At 36.8% G+C, this 17,004-nt stretch overlaps 2 protein-coding genes across 3 annotated transcripts; one reads left to right on the top strand and one right to left on the bottom strand.

The window, feature by feature from the left end:
* The first annotated feature begins 3,642 nt into the window (after positions 1-3,642).
* LOC112782566 (uncharacterized) lies at positions 3,643-6,542 on the top strand. Its single transcript, XM_025825012.3, has 2 exons — positions 3,643-4,850; positions 5,938-6,542. Exons 1-2 carry the CDS (start codon positions 3,971-3,973, stop codon positions 6,279-6,281), a joined length of 1,224 nt encoding a protein of 407 aa, XP_025680797.1. The 5' UTR covers positions 3,643-3,970; the 3' UTR covers positions 6,282-6,542.
* LOC112782567 (metacaspase-1) lies at positions 5,935-8,497 on the bottom strand. 2 transcript variants are annotated; one of them, XM_025825014.3, is made up of 4 exons: positions 7,899-8,497; positions 7,331-7,667; positions 6,950-7,262; positions 5,935-6,845 (listed from the first exon to the last, which is right to left on the bottom strand). In XM_025825014.3, exons 1-4 carry the CDS (start codon positions 8,308-8,310, stop codon positions 6,786-6,788), a joined length of 1,122 nt encoding a protein of 373 aa, XP_025680799.1. In that variant the 5' UTR covers positions 8,311-8,497; the 3' UTR covers positions 5,935-6,785. The 2 variants fall into 2 exon arrangements, with proteins under 2 accessions (XP_025680799.1, XP_025680800.1); XM_025825015.3 differs by having other exon boundaries at positions 7,955-8,365.
* Between the last annotated feature and the right edge of the window lie 8,507 nt (positions 8,498-17,004).

Here is a 17,004-nt window from a genome sequence, read left to right as displayed (position 1 = left end):
TGCAAGCGTTTTTGAAAATGGGCAATTAGCGGGCTTTGGATGTATTATTAGAGACAGCATGGGAATTTGGATGAAAGGTTGTTCTGCCAGTATACCTCTTTCTAGTGTTCTCTCTTGTGAACTTCATGCTATTTGGAGAGGGCTTGTTATGGCTTGGGATTGCGAGTGTAAAGAGGTCATATGTGAAACTGATAATCTTGATGCATTTCTTCTTGTTTCGCGAGGCACAACCAGCATGATTACGAATGACTCTGATCTGCTTGGCAAAATCAAAGAGATGCTTCAGCGCAATTGGACAGCTACTTTAGTGCTCATCCAGCGTACAGCAAACAGAGCGGCTGATTTAATGGCTAAGACTGCTGCTTTAAACAAGCAGGTGTACCTAGAGTGGTTACAACCCCCTAATAATTTAGACATTATTATTAGAGAGGAGTGTTACTCTTTCTCTTAGGTGTTTTTTCTTTGTGTTATGTTCAGTCACCAAAAAAAAGAGGATGACAATCTTACTCAGAAGTCTCTGAAAACATTATCCGCAAGCATCAAGAGAATAGTAACCGGTAAACTTGAATGTAATCCATCTGATAAAGGACTTATTTAGATGTCATTTAATTTGGTAAAATTTTTTAAAGAGGTATTTATATTTTTTATAAGCACAAATTTTTTATTTTATAATTGATAAATAAGTAAAAACTATGTGTTTGTACTGATAATTTTTAAAAAATAAAAATACTTTTAAAATTATCTAAAGTGGAATTTTTTAAAAATAATTTATAATTATTAAAATAAAAAAATTTAATATAATTTTATACATTAATTAATATTTAAAATTAATTCTTACATTAATATTTATTATAATATTTTTAAATTTTTAATATTTAAAAACTATTACCAAACCAAGCATTATTGTTATTTGTGTTTATTAAAATTATTTTTAATTTAATTTATCAAATATAGATGTTACAACATTTAAAAAATTATTTTTAAAAATTAATTTTTATAAAATATATTTAAAAATTAAAAACTTTACCAAATCAATCTTTAGTGTGTTTGGCAAAAATATTGTAGTAAAAATAAAAAAATTTAAAAAAATTTTATAAGCTATAATTTATATTTAAAAAATCTTTTTATTTAAAATATTTTAACATTATAAATAAATAAATAATTTTATAAAAAATATTTAAATATAATTTTTTTATTTTTCTAAAAATTTTATAAAAAAAATTATTTAAAAACTATTTTTTGTAAAAAATTACCCAATCAGTCCAAAGTTCCTTACATGTTATTGATAGCCCATTAGCCCGTCCTAGCAAATTGGATAATCCGTCTAGGTAAATTAGCAACGAAGCAGATGATAATGGAATGATAAATATGACATTAGTAAATGACATTTATCCCTTTTTTTAATAAATAGTTTTTTATTTGAACTTTAAAAAATAACATATATATATATATATATATATATATATATAAATTAACTTTTAAATAAAGCTTTTTAATTTAATCTAATATATTGTTATTGTAAAAAAAATTATATTACTATAAATAAATTTAATTATTAATTTATTATAAATTTAGTTATTTTAATAATTATTTATTTAATTAAAATAATATATAAATCAATAGATATACATATAAACAAATAAATAATATTTATTTGATAAAAATAACCATATTTTATATTCATTTCTCCTAATCTTAAAATAAAAAAAAAAACAAATATGATTAGATTGTATAGAAAATAATAAAATATTAGTGAAAAAAATTAATCCCTTTTTATTTAAAAATAGAAAAAATGACAAATAGGTTCCTGGCTTTTTAATTCGAAGATAAATTCGTCTCTCAAGATTGAAAAATACAAAATCATCCTTTACCTTAGAAAATGCGTGACATTTAGATGCTTTCGTGCAATTGCTTAACCAAAACGTAACGGAATGAACTGATGTGTCATCCATATGTCTGTTATGGTGCTTACGTAGTCTGTTGTAAAAAAGTTTGAGGACGGATAAGTCCCAAGACTTCAAAACAATGTCATTTTGTGATGAGTCCTCCTTGCTTGATCTTTTCATTTTTTCCTTATCTAAAGCATTTATGAAGCCTCCTTGTCGCTGAAGTTTTATTCATAAATGAAAAAAAATGATAAACTTCCATATCTCAAATTCTTTATTGACGAACAACTTGAATCAATGGGATCTTTTTTTCATATCTCAATTCCCATTAAAAAAAAAAGTAAATTTTCAAAAATAAAAAAGATTCAAGAACCAAATTAAATCAAATAGAACCTACCCCACCACCAAAATCACCAGATACAACAAAGCACGTTCATGTGACTGTAAGTCCCAATATGAGCAAGAGCATTTTTAATCCTCTCATGCCTTTGAAGTTCATGAACATAATATGACATACTTTTTTCATTTTCATAGGTTTCCACCAAGACTGCAGGATGCACAAGTGGATAGACAGGCTTAGAAAAAGAGACATCCTTCCATTTATGACTCAAATAAGCAGCTTTCCTTGCAAGGTCAACTTGAGACAACATAAAACTACAAACTGTTGAACACTTTCATCCAATCTTAACCAATTGAGAGCAAGAATAAACTTTAAAGATTTTGTCATCAAATTGATAATTGCAAAATCTCTTCTAATAGATTATCCCACACTAGGTAAGTGAAAATTAAAAGAGAAAGATATATGAGAATGAATAAGCTACGAGAGAAGCTGGACCTAAGGAGGAGAGATAGAACATGTTAAAAAAGAGGATCTGAAAATGAATGTGGGTGGCAGCAGCGGTGGAGACGAGGAAGCAGAAGGTACATAATTGAATGGGAATGTGATGAAGGAAGAAGATTCATTCATTCATTCAACAAGACTCAAGTTGGGTCCTTCCCCTTGCCGCGATTCTTAGTCGGCAACTAACACATAAATGAATAAATAAAGTAGAACCACCTAAACCTGCTTCTTCCATATATGCTTCGTTTTCTGCCGATGTGATCATTGGCCACGCAACCACCCTTTGCCGCCACCGCTAGCAAGAAATTTCTTGTGCACTACCGTTGTTGACATCGTCGGAACACACGTTCACCTTGTTCTCTGGTGAGCCGCCACTGTTTTTTACTTTTCCGTTGACGGCCTCCACTACTCTCTTCTTCTTTTTCAACAACATTCCCTCCCGTGGCTTTTCGACTAACAGCACCGTTGACGAGACGACAACGACCTCCCTGTCTTGTTGGTGGCGGTGGATGGAGATTCCAATCTAGGACTTCTCGAAATGGGGGCGACACTGTCGGTCCCTGTCTTGTGTCTTTAACTTCTTAGTTTATCTAGGAACAAAATCTCAATGGTAAAGAAAATGCTCTAGATAAAAGGAAAAATGAAGAAGCCAAACGAGGAGAACTCATCATAAAACGATATTGTTTTGAAGTCTAAGAACTTATTTGTTCTCGAACCTTTTTACAACAGATTACGTAAGTACCCTAACGAATACATAGATGACACATCAACTTACTCAGTTATGTTTTGATTAGACAATTGCACGAAAAGATCTAAATATCATGTATTTTCTAAGGTGAGGAATAATTTTATATTTTTCAATCCTAAAAAATAAATTTGTCTTCAAATTAAAAAATATGGTCCTATTTGTCTTTTTTTTTCAAAATAAATAAATAAATAAATAAAAGTAAAAGCATATTGCACGGTCCATATGATCGCTCCATCCATGTCCAAACTTAACCTGTAATAATCACGACAGATTATTTGATTACATTTATAGAAATAAAAAATTTCCTATAAGGTATTAAAAGAGATATTTCCATTATGTGAACAATGAATAATAATATATAATACGTGTTAAAAAAAGGATGAAGCTCAAACCACACGGTTTCGCAACATTAAAAGCAGGGATCACAAAATAGGTTAAAATGAAGAGAATGATAGCATAGGCCTTGTGCCTGTTGGTTGCAATTCCAAATTCCAAATGAAGATGGGAAGCAGCAACAACAATAAGAAGATGGATTCCTCAGAAGAAACGTTTCCACTTCCACCCCTCCTAATTCGTAACCTAATTGTCTCATTCGTAAACAACGCCGACAAGTCTCTCATACACTACGCCCAAAAATACAAGCTCCTCGAAACGCTGCGTTTTATCATCGTAGGCTTCTACCTTTTCTTCATTCGTTTCGTCCCTTCATTCTTCATCAACTTACTCTACCCTCCACATCAACAACGCAAATACGACGTCGTTTCACTCAACGGCCTTACCAACCCCGATAACAAGAAGCTCCTCGCCTACGACCCCGTCCACAGCAACCAGCTTGCGTGCGATTCACGCGCCCCGGGAAACGACACTCCAATCGGCCGCGCTCTCTCTCAGCTTCTCATCAGCGTCAATGATATTCCCGTCAGTTCCAGAAAGTACGAGGTTGTTCGCTCCCTTGCGGATAGGATCATCGACGATAACCACTCCGACGGAGCCCCCTCGCTGCGTGAGGTTAACCGCGTCGTGCTTTCGGCAGCGTTTGAGAGGGCGCTCAGGCAGTTGGAGGCGGCGGTGGCCGAGCTAGGGGACGGTTACGACGACGGGGATTTTCACCGCATGAGGAAGGTTCTCAAGGCGGTGAAGACGGTGGGCATGAGGGTTGCGGGAGCAGGAGCCGCAGCGGGAAGCGGAGAGACGGGGAATTTGGTTGGGATTCCCGTGGAGAAGCTGGCGGCGGAGGTTTTGTGGATGGGTCAGAAGCTGGCGGCGTATGGATTCCCTGAGGAAGCTGTGTGGCGGTGGGCGGCGGCGCGTAATTTGGGTTGGCTGGCGCTGACGGCGGACTCGCGTTTGCAGTGTTCTCTGGTCAAACTGACAGGTATTTTCTTCTATTTCTTTCGCTTTTCCTAATTAGATTTTTCTTCTCACCATCAAATATCAACCACTAAATAAATTAATTAAGAACGAAAATAAAATACATTCAATTATTTTTCTTACGTGGAAAAAGAATATTTAGAGGAATATCTCAATATAAGTTTTTAAGAAAAATTTGTAATAATAGCATATTTTAGTCTTTAATAAATGTTAATCACTACAATTTATACTCTAATAGTAGAATTTGATTAAAGTATTTAATTAAACATTTTTTAGGACTATTCTGAGTGTTACTCAAATAATTATGACTCGGTTTCAGAAAATATAGTATATAGATGGAAACTCAAGTCGACTTCACGTGAATTTGACCCGTTAAATGATTACTGATTTGACTAAATTTTTATCCGACGGCTCTCAGATGACTCTCATATATCAACTTCACACTTCACGGGAAGTCGACTTCACCTGAATTTTTGGCATATCAAAATAGGTTAGGAACAATATTGGAGTCCAAAAAAGCATGGAACAGAGAAGTAGCAAGACAATGGGCGTGAATCGTGTGTGAATGCATAATAGCCTTTAGGAGACGTATCTAGTTTTCTTCTGAACAGGGCAACATATCCAATTCCAACTTGTTATTCTAGCAATGCCACGTGTATTGTTCTCATCTTCAAAAATTAATCTGCATATTGGCGTACGTAATTTCGTTTTTGCCTCACAACTAGTCGCATTGTTAATATATTATATGACAATCTAGTATTATTCAAGGAGAAAAACCTATAATACCTTAAAAATTGTTTTGTAAGCATAATAGTAAGTTAAGCAAGACAATATAGAAATGATTCACTTAACTAAGATGACTCAACATTAGTGCATAAAGTCTCCGTTTTGATAAGTTTTCTTGTAACTATATGTCATTGGAATTTCAACCATAGTGGCCACAAATGGCATCTAGTTGGCTTTTTTCCTCGAGGGGAATGTCCATATGTGGTTTTTATGCTCTCACAAAAATGTAGATAAGAAGATGATGTTAATAATTTTATGAACGTATACATATAATTGATTTGGGGGTTGAATTTGCATGGTTGCAGCATTCTTGTTCAAGGAAGCCAAAGACATGGGGCAAGACGAAATAGATGAAGGCAAAGTGAAGGTATACATGCAAGTGAAGTTCAGGTTGCTACAGTCATGGCTGCCACTGTTGTGTAGAGCCAGCAATGGAACTGATGCCCCAGTTCTAAGTGTTAGTGAGAGGACAGAGTTGGAGAGCGTGTTGGAGTACATCATAGAGAGATTAGAAGCAGATCAGCAAGAGCAGATTCTCTCTCTTTGGCTGCACTATTTCACACATTCTCCATCTTCTGATTGGCCAAACCTCCAAAATTGCTTTGCTCGTTGGTGCAATGCATCTCGCAAGCAGTTGCTCCTTAATTGAAAATTTGCAACTGGAGATTGAATTTTTTGGGCTACACTATCTACTATTAATGTACATTACTAGCCTGTAGGTTTCTGAGGTTCAATCACCAGGTCTTCTATTTTATTCTATTTATTGTTGCACACACCTCTAATGTAAAAAGGAAGCATACAATTCTCTTATCGTTATCATTTTTTTTTTTCATTTTTGATGTAAAAAGAACTCTATTATTATTTTTTGAGGGATTAAAACGTCCATAAATTTCAAACTACAGATTTATTACATCACGCAATTATTATGCTAATAAAGGAACAGAATCTGATCAAACATTAGCTAAGCTTGAGATGCATATCCTATCGTCTTTGATAACGTTAGTAAGTACATAAATCAGAGAGGGATAAGCATGTATACGAAGAGAGTTCATTGTTAAAAATAAAGGGGTTTGTCTACATGTGTTGCTGCCACAATGGAATAGTATGTGCTTGTATGCTATCTAACGACCCTTTTATGAGTCTTATATTACTGCTACATTAAAACCGGCTTATAATAAACGTCAAATTTGTCAGATGACGACAATTGTGGCTCCTGCAACAACAAAGCATCTTGCAATTAGAAGCAGCTTCGTGATTCAAATTACACTACACATATGTTATTATCAGCATAAAGAGTAGTAGAGTTACAATACTTACATGAGCATATTGCAGGGGAGTGTCGATGCCATTGTGTCGACCAATAAGACCAAATTGCCCCTTACTAGCTTCACGGATTGTAGAGCGCATGGCGTTGAGCAAGGCAGCATAAGTCAAGTGAGGAGGCTCCTCTTGCATGGCTCTGATGAAACTGTAGGTGAAGACACCGCTGCTTTCCATGCCGCTAAACGCCGACGTTTCGGCAGCTTTTCCGTCGTCACCACAAGCTGAGATGCAAACTGCTAGTCCTCCCTTTGTGCCTCTGTAACCACCTCTCCGCCTTTTCTTATTCGTCCATACATAATTTCCTTTTCTGTTTAAATTCAAATCGTTAGCGAAATAATAATAGAAACAAATACCTACCTAACTAACTTAACTGACCGGTTGGTTGTGCAAATAAATGGGAGATCAAGAACGGTGCCGCTAAAGCTTGCATCAACGATGGCATGGAGTTTGGCACCATGAGGCAAAGGCCTAACAATTGTGGCGTTGATCTGGTCGTCGATTATGTTTCCCTCTCTGTCGTAATCGAGAGGGCATATGGCTTCATCATAGCCGTCGATCTCATCGCCGCTACGGTCCACTTCCCTGGCTCCGTGGCCAGAGAAATAGAAGACCAGTGAATCCCCTGCCTGGGAACCTTCCACCAACCACTTCATCGCCTGTACGATGTTCCGTTTTGTTGGGATTCGCATCGGATCCTTCTCTTCTCTGTCATCTGCATATGTATCCATGCACGCACCAAGTTATGCATACCGTATTAACATATAATCACCATCAAATATAATAAAGAGTTAGAAACTCAATATGCAGTTAATTTCGTTTGAAATTGATAGCTAAGAGTCGTTAGATGACAATTTAGTCAAATCTGTTAAATCATCTAAAAATTCTCAACTATCAACTTTACCTGAAGTTTACTGCACCTTAATCTATTAGGAGATAAAGATACCGGTGAGCATGCGAATGGAATGAATAGGGAAATCCAAATTGTGAATGAGGAAGTACTTGATGGAGTTGACATCGTTCAAAGAACCGTTAATCCTGTTAGAGCGTTTGGCATAACTGATTCCAATTAAGAGAGCCCTCTTGTTGCCATAGGGAGAAAAAGGAGGTGGCGGTGGCCTAATAAGTGAGTTTTGATGAGATATTGGTACTGCTGCATGGTTAGGGTGATGATTTACATATATAATGGCTGGTGCGTTATTCACCCAATACTGTGGTCGGTTTGGATTGTTATTATTAGCGCTTTTGCAATCACAACACAGTGTGGCAGAATTAAGAGCTCCTAATGGAACTAACATAGGAACTTGCTTCCCACACCCAATGCATTTCCCTATCGCCAGTCGTTTAGTACTTTCCATTATAATGTTGACTACATAAACCTCAATGCAACTACTTAAGAAGAAACTGGAAAACAAGTTCAATCTCTTTTAGTCATATATTATATTATGCTTTTGGAACATGTCTAGAATCGGATTCTATATCACTTTCTTTTATTTCTAGTGGACCTGGAACTTACTCATCATCAACCCCGGCCCCCGGCTATATACATATACTTATCACTATTCACTACCATGTTTGGATAAAGTTTCAAGAGAGAATCTAATCAAGTCTACATTGCCGGTGCATCAAGATAGATAGGTATCAATCAAAGAATAATATATTGGTGTTTGCTACGGTATGATGATAAATTTATGAGAACAACTACGGAACCAAAAGTATATCAGCCAAAATGTGTTTGGGTTCCATAAAAAATCGGGTTTTAGTTTGTGTTCCGTGATCTCAGGGGCGATTTTCAAACATATTATTCAAAAAGTGATTTTAATTAAACGATTTTGTTTACTTTTTGGCCGGTTACATTTTGGTTCCATATACTTTTCCTAAATTTATACGTACCGATACAATAAAAATAAAGACAAATAACAAAATGCCATGTGGATTATATTATCTACATCAGCATTTATTTTTTTTAAAAAAATATATATCATATCCATATTTTTATTAAAATATCCTTATAATTTAGAAAAAATAAAAAATGTTTTTTTATTTAATTTTACAAAAAGACCCAAATACCCCTTTTTTTTATGTTAGAACAAAATTTATCTCCTAAAATTAATCAAATCTTAAAATTGAGCTAATTTATATTTATAAATTTTAAACAATTTAAAAAATAAAACAACATCTGCTATCAATTTCGTGGATACTATTCCATAAACCATAATTTCTACACATCTGAAAAACAAAAATTCAAAAGAACTGTTCTTCATCTTGCCTGGGTTTTCTTACATCTTTCTCAAAGAACGTCTCTCTCTCTCTCTCACACACTAGCCCACTACAGTCTCTCAGTCTCACTCGAGCCTCATCTCAGTCACACTCGCCGGCGTCTCCATGTGTCGCGGCCTTCCCTGGGCTCCTCGTTGCTGGCGACAGGAGCAACTCGTCGGATCGTCGTCGCTCGTCGTCTTCTGGTTTCGGACCTCGCCGTCGCCGTGGACCGTAGTCCGTTGGTGAGTCCCTACATCGTCGCTTCCCCTATTCTGTCTTTTCCAGATTTCCCTTCTCCTTGTATTTTGAGATGATGTTGAATTGCTAATCAATTAATTTACTTTGTTTCTGATCTAAATGTTGCTGTAAATCATGAATGATGTAGGATTTTCTGAATTTGGTGCTAATAACATGAGCTAACTTTTGGGTTGATGAAAATCATCACTGAGTTAAATTTGGAGCTAAATTTTTTGTTAATGAAAATTATCAATGAGTTGAATTTGTTGCTTTAATAATAAATTTGATTCTTAGTATTGATTGATTTTATTCTTACATAGGCAGTATTGGTCAAACTCCAAATTTGTCTGGGAAAGATATAGATGTTGACTTTGAGATCACTCCATGGACTAGATTTACTTGTTCGGTTATGTTTTGCTGTATGTTTCTATTCTGTTTTATCTTTTCATGTGCAATTGTGCGTGCATTAGTTAATCTTTTTGCTGACTAGTATTCTAAGATTAGCTTTTAACAAATTAAGGTAGATAGCGCTAATGAGCCCTTATTTAATTGAGTGCTCTTAGGCCAGTAAAATTATTGTAATAATTCTCTTAAAATTGTTCATTTTATAATAATTGAATCAAAGAAGTTGTACCAACTTGATCTTGAAGAAGAAACGAATTATCTTTTGGGAAAGAGGAAGAAGAAGAAGAAGCCCTTTCCCAGTAGAGCCTCCACGGCACCTGCCAAATTTTCTGATGCTTTCACAGAATCCAATTGTAATACCGTATCTAATGCGTTTGTTTGTTGTGTTTCAGGTATTTTTAGGAATTCTTTGCACAAGAGGCGCACCACTGGTGGAAAGAAGAAGGTTTGAGGTTTGGAGGAAGAAGAGAAAGTCTGCTTTCACTCTCTTTTTCAATTCTCTGTGTTTTTCTTAATTTTTTTTCCGAAGTGCCTTAGTTTCTCTTAGTTTCAAAACCAAATCCCCCCAAATTTCTAGTTTTTCTTAGTTTCAAAACCAAATCCCCCCAAATTTCAACCCTCGTCTGAATTTCAACCCAAATCCTTGGTCCATGTTCAATACCAAGATGATGGCACAGAACTTTGTAGTTGATTTGAATAAGCCCTTTGTTGATCGATGATTCTAATATTTACTTGGATCACTAATTTCACGTTATTGCTTTTGGATCATATTTGCAGCTGTAGTAATTTTTGGAGACTGATTTTGAATATTTTTTGACGTTATTGCTTGAGATCCTATGTGTGTGGACATGCAGATGGCCTTCTATTTCTGTTGTGGTCAATGAGACTAAAGGCTATAACAAACAAATTAATAAAATTGTGTCATTGCACATATATAAGAAATCATTGAAATTTTCCAAGCGCATATGATCTATTTTGGTTGCAGAGTTGGATGATGTCAGAATTTCTTCTTCTTCCTCTTTCCCAAAAGATAATTCGTTTCTTCTTCAAGATCAAGTTGGTACAACTTCTTTGATTCAATTATTATAAAATGAACAATTTTAAGAGAATTATTACAATAATTTTACTGGCAAGTATTCTAAGAGCACTCAATTAAATAAGGGCTCATTAGCGCTATCTACTTTAATTTGTTAAAAGCTAATCTTAGAATACTAGTCAGCAAAAAGATTAACTAATGCATGCACAATTGCACATGAAAAGATAAAATAGAATAGAAACATACAGCAAAACATAACCGAACAAGTAAATCTAGTCCATGGAGTGATCTCAAAGTCAACATCTATATCTTTCCCAGACAAATTTGGAGTTTGACCAATACTGCCTATGTAAGAATCAAATCAATCAATACTAAGAATCAAATTTATTATTAAAGCAACAAATTCAACTCATTGATAATTTTCATTAACAAAAAATTTAGCTCCAAATTTAACTCAGTGATGATTTTCATCAACCCAAAAGTTAGCTCATGTTGTTAGCACCAAATTCAGAAAATCCTACATCATTCATGATTTACAGCAACATTTAGATCAGAAACAAAGTAAATTAATTGATTAGCAATTCAACATCATCTCAAAATACAAGGAGAAGGGAAATCTGGAAAAGACAGAATAGGGGAAGCGACGATGCAGGGACTCACCAACGGACTACGGTCCACGGCGACGGCGAGGTCCGAAACCAGAAGACAACGAGCGACGACGATCCGACGAGTTGCTCCTGTCGCCAGCAACGAGGAGCTCAGGGAAGGCCGCGACACATGGAGACGCCGGCGAGTGTGACTGAGATGAGGCTCGAGTGAGACTGAGAGAGACTGTAGTGGGCTAGTGTGAGAGAGAGAGAGAGAGACGTTCTTTGAGAAAGATGTAAGAAAACCCAAACAAAATGAAGAACAGTTCTTTTGAATTTTTGTTTTTCAGATGTGTAGAAATTATGGTTTATGGAATAGTATCCACGAAATTGATAGCAGATGTTGTTTTATTTTTTAAATTGTTTAAAATTTATAAATATAAATTAGCTCAATTTTAAGATTTGATTAATTTTAGGAGATAAATTTTGTTCTAACATAAAAAAAAGGGGTATTTGGATCTTTTTGTAAAATTAAATAAAAAAATATTTTTTATTTTTTCTAAATTATAAGGATATTTTAGTAAAAATATGGATATGATATATATTTTTTTTTTTTAAAAATAAATGCTGATGTAATCTACATGATGTTTTGTTATTTGTTTTTATTTTTATTGTATCGGTACGTATAAATTTATCATCGTACCGTAACAAACACCTAATATATTTATAAAAACGCTACATACTATATATCCTGATGAAGATAATTTCATATTTGCATAGGAGGATCTATATTGTTTTATTATTTATTACTTGGTAAGAACCAAAAAGTTTGAGGATACTCAAAGAGAATGAGAGAAGGAGAAAGCGGGAGCGAGCGGTTGAGGGTGAAACACGGTGAGGAAGATGGCCATGCCATCAGAAGAGATAAGGGGGAGAGCGTGGGTGGGTGTGTATCCGGTGTTAAGGAGGGTTCTTCTCGAGAGGGGTTAGGAAAGCCATCCAAGGTCTCTTTTAGAGATAAAGTCATTGGTGCAGAAAAGTCTAAGGCCTTTGCATTAGTAGGGTCTTTATCTGGGGATGGTATCGCGACGGTGACAGGTAAGCAGGGTGATTCTCGTCCACCAAGTGTCAGTTTTACCAAGGAGGCAAAGAGCTGTCTAGCTAAACCTTATAAGGAAGCCATCGTGATCAAGGTGTTGGATAAGTATTATGGCTACACAGCTCTCATGCATAAGCTCCGGATAGTATGGCGCATCAAAGGAGGGTTTGATTTGTTGGATGTGGGATTTGGATATTTTTTGGTTAAATTTGATATTGCTGGGGATCGTGAGAAAGTCATTCTTGGTGGCCCGTGGTTGATAGACGGTCACTATGTTGCAGTAAAGCCATGGGATGTGGATTTTAGGCCATGCGAAAAATCCTTTGGATCAACGCTGGTATGGATTCGAGTCTCGGGACTTCCAATTTGGTGCTACCAGGAACAAGCAATGCTGCGAATTGCTTCTGCAATTGGGATTCCGGTGAAAGTAGATTTGGCTACTAAGCTCGCAGAAAGAGGAAAATATGCCCGAGCTTGTGTTCAAATTAATCTTGAGTTGCCTGTAATCAAACATATTATAGTGGAGGGTGTGACTTATGAAGTGGAGTACGAGAGTTTACAGTTGATTTGTGCTACTTGTGCACGGTATGGGCATGATAAATCGTTGTGCATGGAGAAGGAGTCCTTGGAAGGAAACATAAATTCCTTTGGTGATGGAAAAAATAATGAAGCCCCAACACTAGTGCCACACAACAATCATGAGATTCAAAAAGAGGCTGAATCAGAAGCTCGTGATTTGGGTGAGAAATTAGGAGTTGTTAAAGGGAAGGATGTGGTTACGGAATCATTGGCTCCTCACGTGCCTGATGGTCTTGTTAATGAGGCATGCATGGATGATGGAGAGGGCTGGCAACAAGTGCTGCGTAAGAAAAAATTTACAATGGGCCAGTCATCAGGTTTGAAGGACCAAGATGGAAAGCAGCACAAGTTTGGTTCGAGAAGGGTTCCAAGGCCCAATTTGCATGGTGATGGAGGCAAATCAACTGGCATTAGGATGGGGAAGCAAGAAAAACATGAAATTGCGCCATCTCCATCGCGCAGAACTCCTGCACGTCGTGGAATTTCTCTACGGAAGCGTCCTCGGCCTTCCTCCTTGCAGAACTCGCCAGTTGATAAAAATGGTGGCACAACGGAGGAAACCTTAGTAGATGGAAGCATGGCAAGCGCAGTGTCAGGGGGTCCAAAGGTGGCAATTATTGAGGATCAGAGTGTGCCAGTACCGCAGGACAAACCACCTATTGAGGTTGGTGATTCTGTTTAGAGTTTATGTTCTTATTTATTCTGTCCCTATTATTTATGGATAGTTTAAATATGATTGTTTGGAATATTAGGGGTGCTTCTAATAAGTTAGCCCGGGTGCATTGTAAGGAACTTGTTAGGAAATTTAGACCTGTTTTCTTTATTGTGGTTGAAACTCACTCCCCTTTTCAGCATTTAAAATTATTTTGGGAAAGGTTGGGGTATCACTCTGTTGGTATAGTAGAGGCACAGGGGCATAAGGGAGGTATTTGGTTTCTATCCTCTATGAAGGGTGTCTGTTGTAAGTTCATTGATGCTTTTGATCAGGGTGTTACTGTTGAGGTTCACTTTGATAATTTAATTTGGAGGTGTAGTGGTATTTATGGCAGTCCTCAATTTAATAAAAGGGTTCTCCTTTGGGATTATCTTGTTGCACAATCCATGGTTTTTCAAGGACCTTGGATTGTTCTTGGTGATTTTAATGAAGTCAAATTTTCTCATGAATCTAAGGGCTGTCAATTTTCTCATCAAAGAGCAGACATGTTTGCTACTTCATTAGGGGATAGTGGTTTGTTTGATCTGAAGACTATCGGGAGGCAGTTTTCTTGGTACAGGAGGGTGAAAAATTATGTTGACGTGGCAAAAAAACTTGATCGAGTCTGTATAAATAGTAGTTGGTTATCTATCTTTCCAGAGGCTTATGCAGAAGTTTTAAATAGGCTTCAGTCTGATCATTGCCCTATTCTGGTGCGTTGTAAAGGTCGTCCTCAGCCTAAAGGGAATCGACCTTTCCGATTTGTTGCTGCTTGGGCTACTCATCCTAGGTATAAAGATATTGTGAACCAGTCATGGTGGTCTGGTAATAGAGGAATTCATGGCAAGCTTTCAGAAGTACAGAAGAATTCACTAGAGTTTAACTCGAAGGTATTTGGTAACATTTTTGTTAAGAAATGTGAATTAGAGCAGCAGATTAATTATTTACAAAAGCGTTTGGAAGTGGTGGATAGTATTTATTTGCGTCAGAAAGAGCAACAGTTGCTTGATGATTATAATAATACTCTAGTGCAAGAAGAGCTCCTATGGTTCCAAAAGTCCAGAGAGCAGTGGGTAAGGTTCGGGGATAGGAATACAAGATTCTTTCATATTCAAACTCTTGCGCGAAGGAAGCATAATAAGATTCATGGCCTTTTTCTCAAGGATGGAGTGTGGGAAACTGATCCAGAAGTTCTGAGTCAAGAAGCAGAGTCTTTCTATAAAAGCTTATTCTGTCATTTGGATGATGTTGATTTGGGTTGCCTTGGTGATGTGCCTCTTCCTTCTCTGAATGAGGAAGCTTGCAATAATCTTACGGCACCAGTTACTATGGAGGAAGTCAAAACAGCTGTTTTTCACATGAACTCTTTTAAAGCTCCAGGTCCAGATGGGTTTCAAGCTTTCTTCTTCAAAGAATATTGGGAGATCATTGGTCTTGATGTTTGGAAGATGGTTAAGCAGGCATTCTCCGGTGTTACGCTTGATCCGAGAATGTTGGAGACTTTACTGGTTCTCATTCCAAAGGTTGAATCACCGGTATCTATGAAAGATTTCAGGCCGATTAGTCTCTGCAATGTAGTTTACAAGATCATCACGAAGGTCCTTGTTAATAGGCTTCGTCCTCATCTTGCGGAGATTGTTGGCCCGCTTCAAGGAGGATTTATTCCGGGACGAGGAAATCCTGACAACATCATTATTGCTCAAGAAGTCCTCCACTTTATGAAGAAGACTAAATCAAAGAAAGGCACACTGGCCTTTAAGATTGATCTGGAGAAAGCTTATGACAGAGTTGACTGGAGGTTTTTAGCTCATACCCTTAAGAGCTTTGGTTTTCCTATTCCTACACTTAATTTGATTATGAATTGTGTCACTGCTTCTTCCTTATCTATTCTTTGGAATGGGAGTCGTCTGAATGGCTTTACTCCTAGCCGAGGTCTTAGACAAGGAGACCCTATGTCACCCTATCTTTTTGTGTTGTGTATGGAGCGACTGGCATGCTTTATTAGTCATCAGGTTGATTTGGGCTTGTGGGAGCCGGTTGCTATTTCTAGAGGGGGACCAAGAATATCCCATTTAATGTTTGCGGATGACTTGCTTCTATTCTGTAAAGCTACAAAGAGACAAGTGCAAAATGTGATGTTGGTTTTAGAGACTTTTTGCAAAGCATCTGGGATGAAGATTAATGTGGAGAAGTCTAAAGCGCTTTGCTCCAAGAATGTCTCTGCAACAAGGAAAGAGGTTTTCACTGGGGTATCCTCTATCAGATTTGTCCAGGATTTGGGCAAGTATCTTGGAGTTACCCTTAGCCATTCTAGAGTGACTCGTTCAGCTTTCAATGGTGTCCTGGATAAGATTCGGAGTAGGCTAGCAAGCTGGAAAGGGAGTTTACTCAATCGGGCTGGTAGACTCTGCTTGGTTAATTCTGTTGCCGCTGCTATTCCCACGTACCAGATGCAGGTCTTTATTTTTCCGAAAGGAATCATTAGTAAATTGGAGTCTATGATGAGGAATTTTCTTTGGAAAGGACAAGTTGATGGAAGAGGATTGAATCTTGTTAGTTGGAAGGTACTGGTTACTCCAAAAAAATATGGAGGTTTGGGGATTAGAGATCCTTATTGTGTAAATATTGCTCTTCTTGGGAAGCTAGTTTGGACTTTTTTCCAGCAGCCAAACAAGCTATGGGTCCAATTATTGGATGCCAAATACCGATCATCTCTATATGACTGTTTTAGTTATCATAAGAACAAGGACTCTCCCATTTGGAGGTGTCTTTGCAAGGCTTGGAAAGTGTTGAAGGATGGGTTTGCTTGGTGTATTGGAGATTTGAACCAGAATTTTTGGTTTTTTAGCTGGAGGAGAGAAGGACGGTTATCTAATGAGATTGATTATGTCCACATTTCTGATTCGAATCTCCGGATACAGGATATTTGGTCGGTTGGTAGGTGGCATTTGGATACTCTTTATTCTCCTTTATCTCAAAATCTGAAAGATAATATTCTCTCTTACAATCCAGATGAACAAGCAGGTCCGGAAGTGGGTTGGTATTGGAGTGGGTCTGCTGCCAAAGTCTATGACTCACGCAATGGTTACTTGTGGTTGTGTAAGCAGCTGTTTGGTTGGGAGGAGAGGGAGAATTGGCTTTGGCTTTGGCGTC

Source organism: Arachis hypogaea, chromosome 20 (genome assembly GCF_003086295.3).
Source record: "Arachis hypogaea cultivar Tifrunner chromosome 20, arahy.Tifrunner.gnm2.J5K5, whole genome shotgun sequence".
NCBI lineage: Eukaryota > Viridiplantae > Streptophyta > Magnoliopsida > Fabales > Fabaceae > Arachis > Arachis hypogaea.
Note: the sequence above shows the minus strand (reverse complement) of the source record. Positions and strands in the feature narration are given on the sequence as shown.

Coding starts and splice junctions, on each gene's coding strand:
- LOC112782566 (XM_025825012.3), top strand. CDS start 3,971: ATGAAGATGGGAAGCAGCAACAACAATAAGAAGATGGATTCCTCAGAA. Junction 4,851..5,937: donor TTCTCTGGTCAAACTGACAG/GTATTTTCTTCT, acceptor GCATGGTTGCAG/CATTCTTGTTCAAGGAAGCC.
- LOC112782567 (XM_025825014.3), bottom strand. CDS start 8,310: ATGGAAAGTACTAAACGACTGGCGATAGGGAAATGCATTGGGTGTGGG. Junction 7,668..7,898: donor TTCCATTCGCATGCTCACCG/GTATCTTTATCT, acceptor ATACATATGCAG/ATGACAGAGAAGAGAAGGAT. Junction 7,263..7,330: donor TTTATTTGCACAACCAACCG/GTCAGTTAAGTT, acceptor GAATTTAAACAG/AAAAGGAAATTATGTATGGA.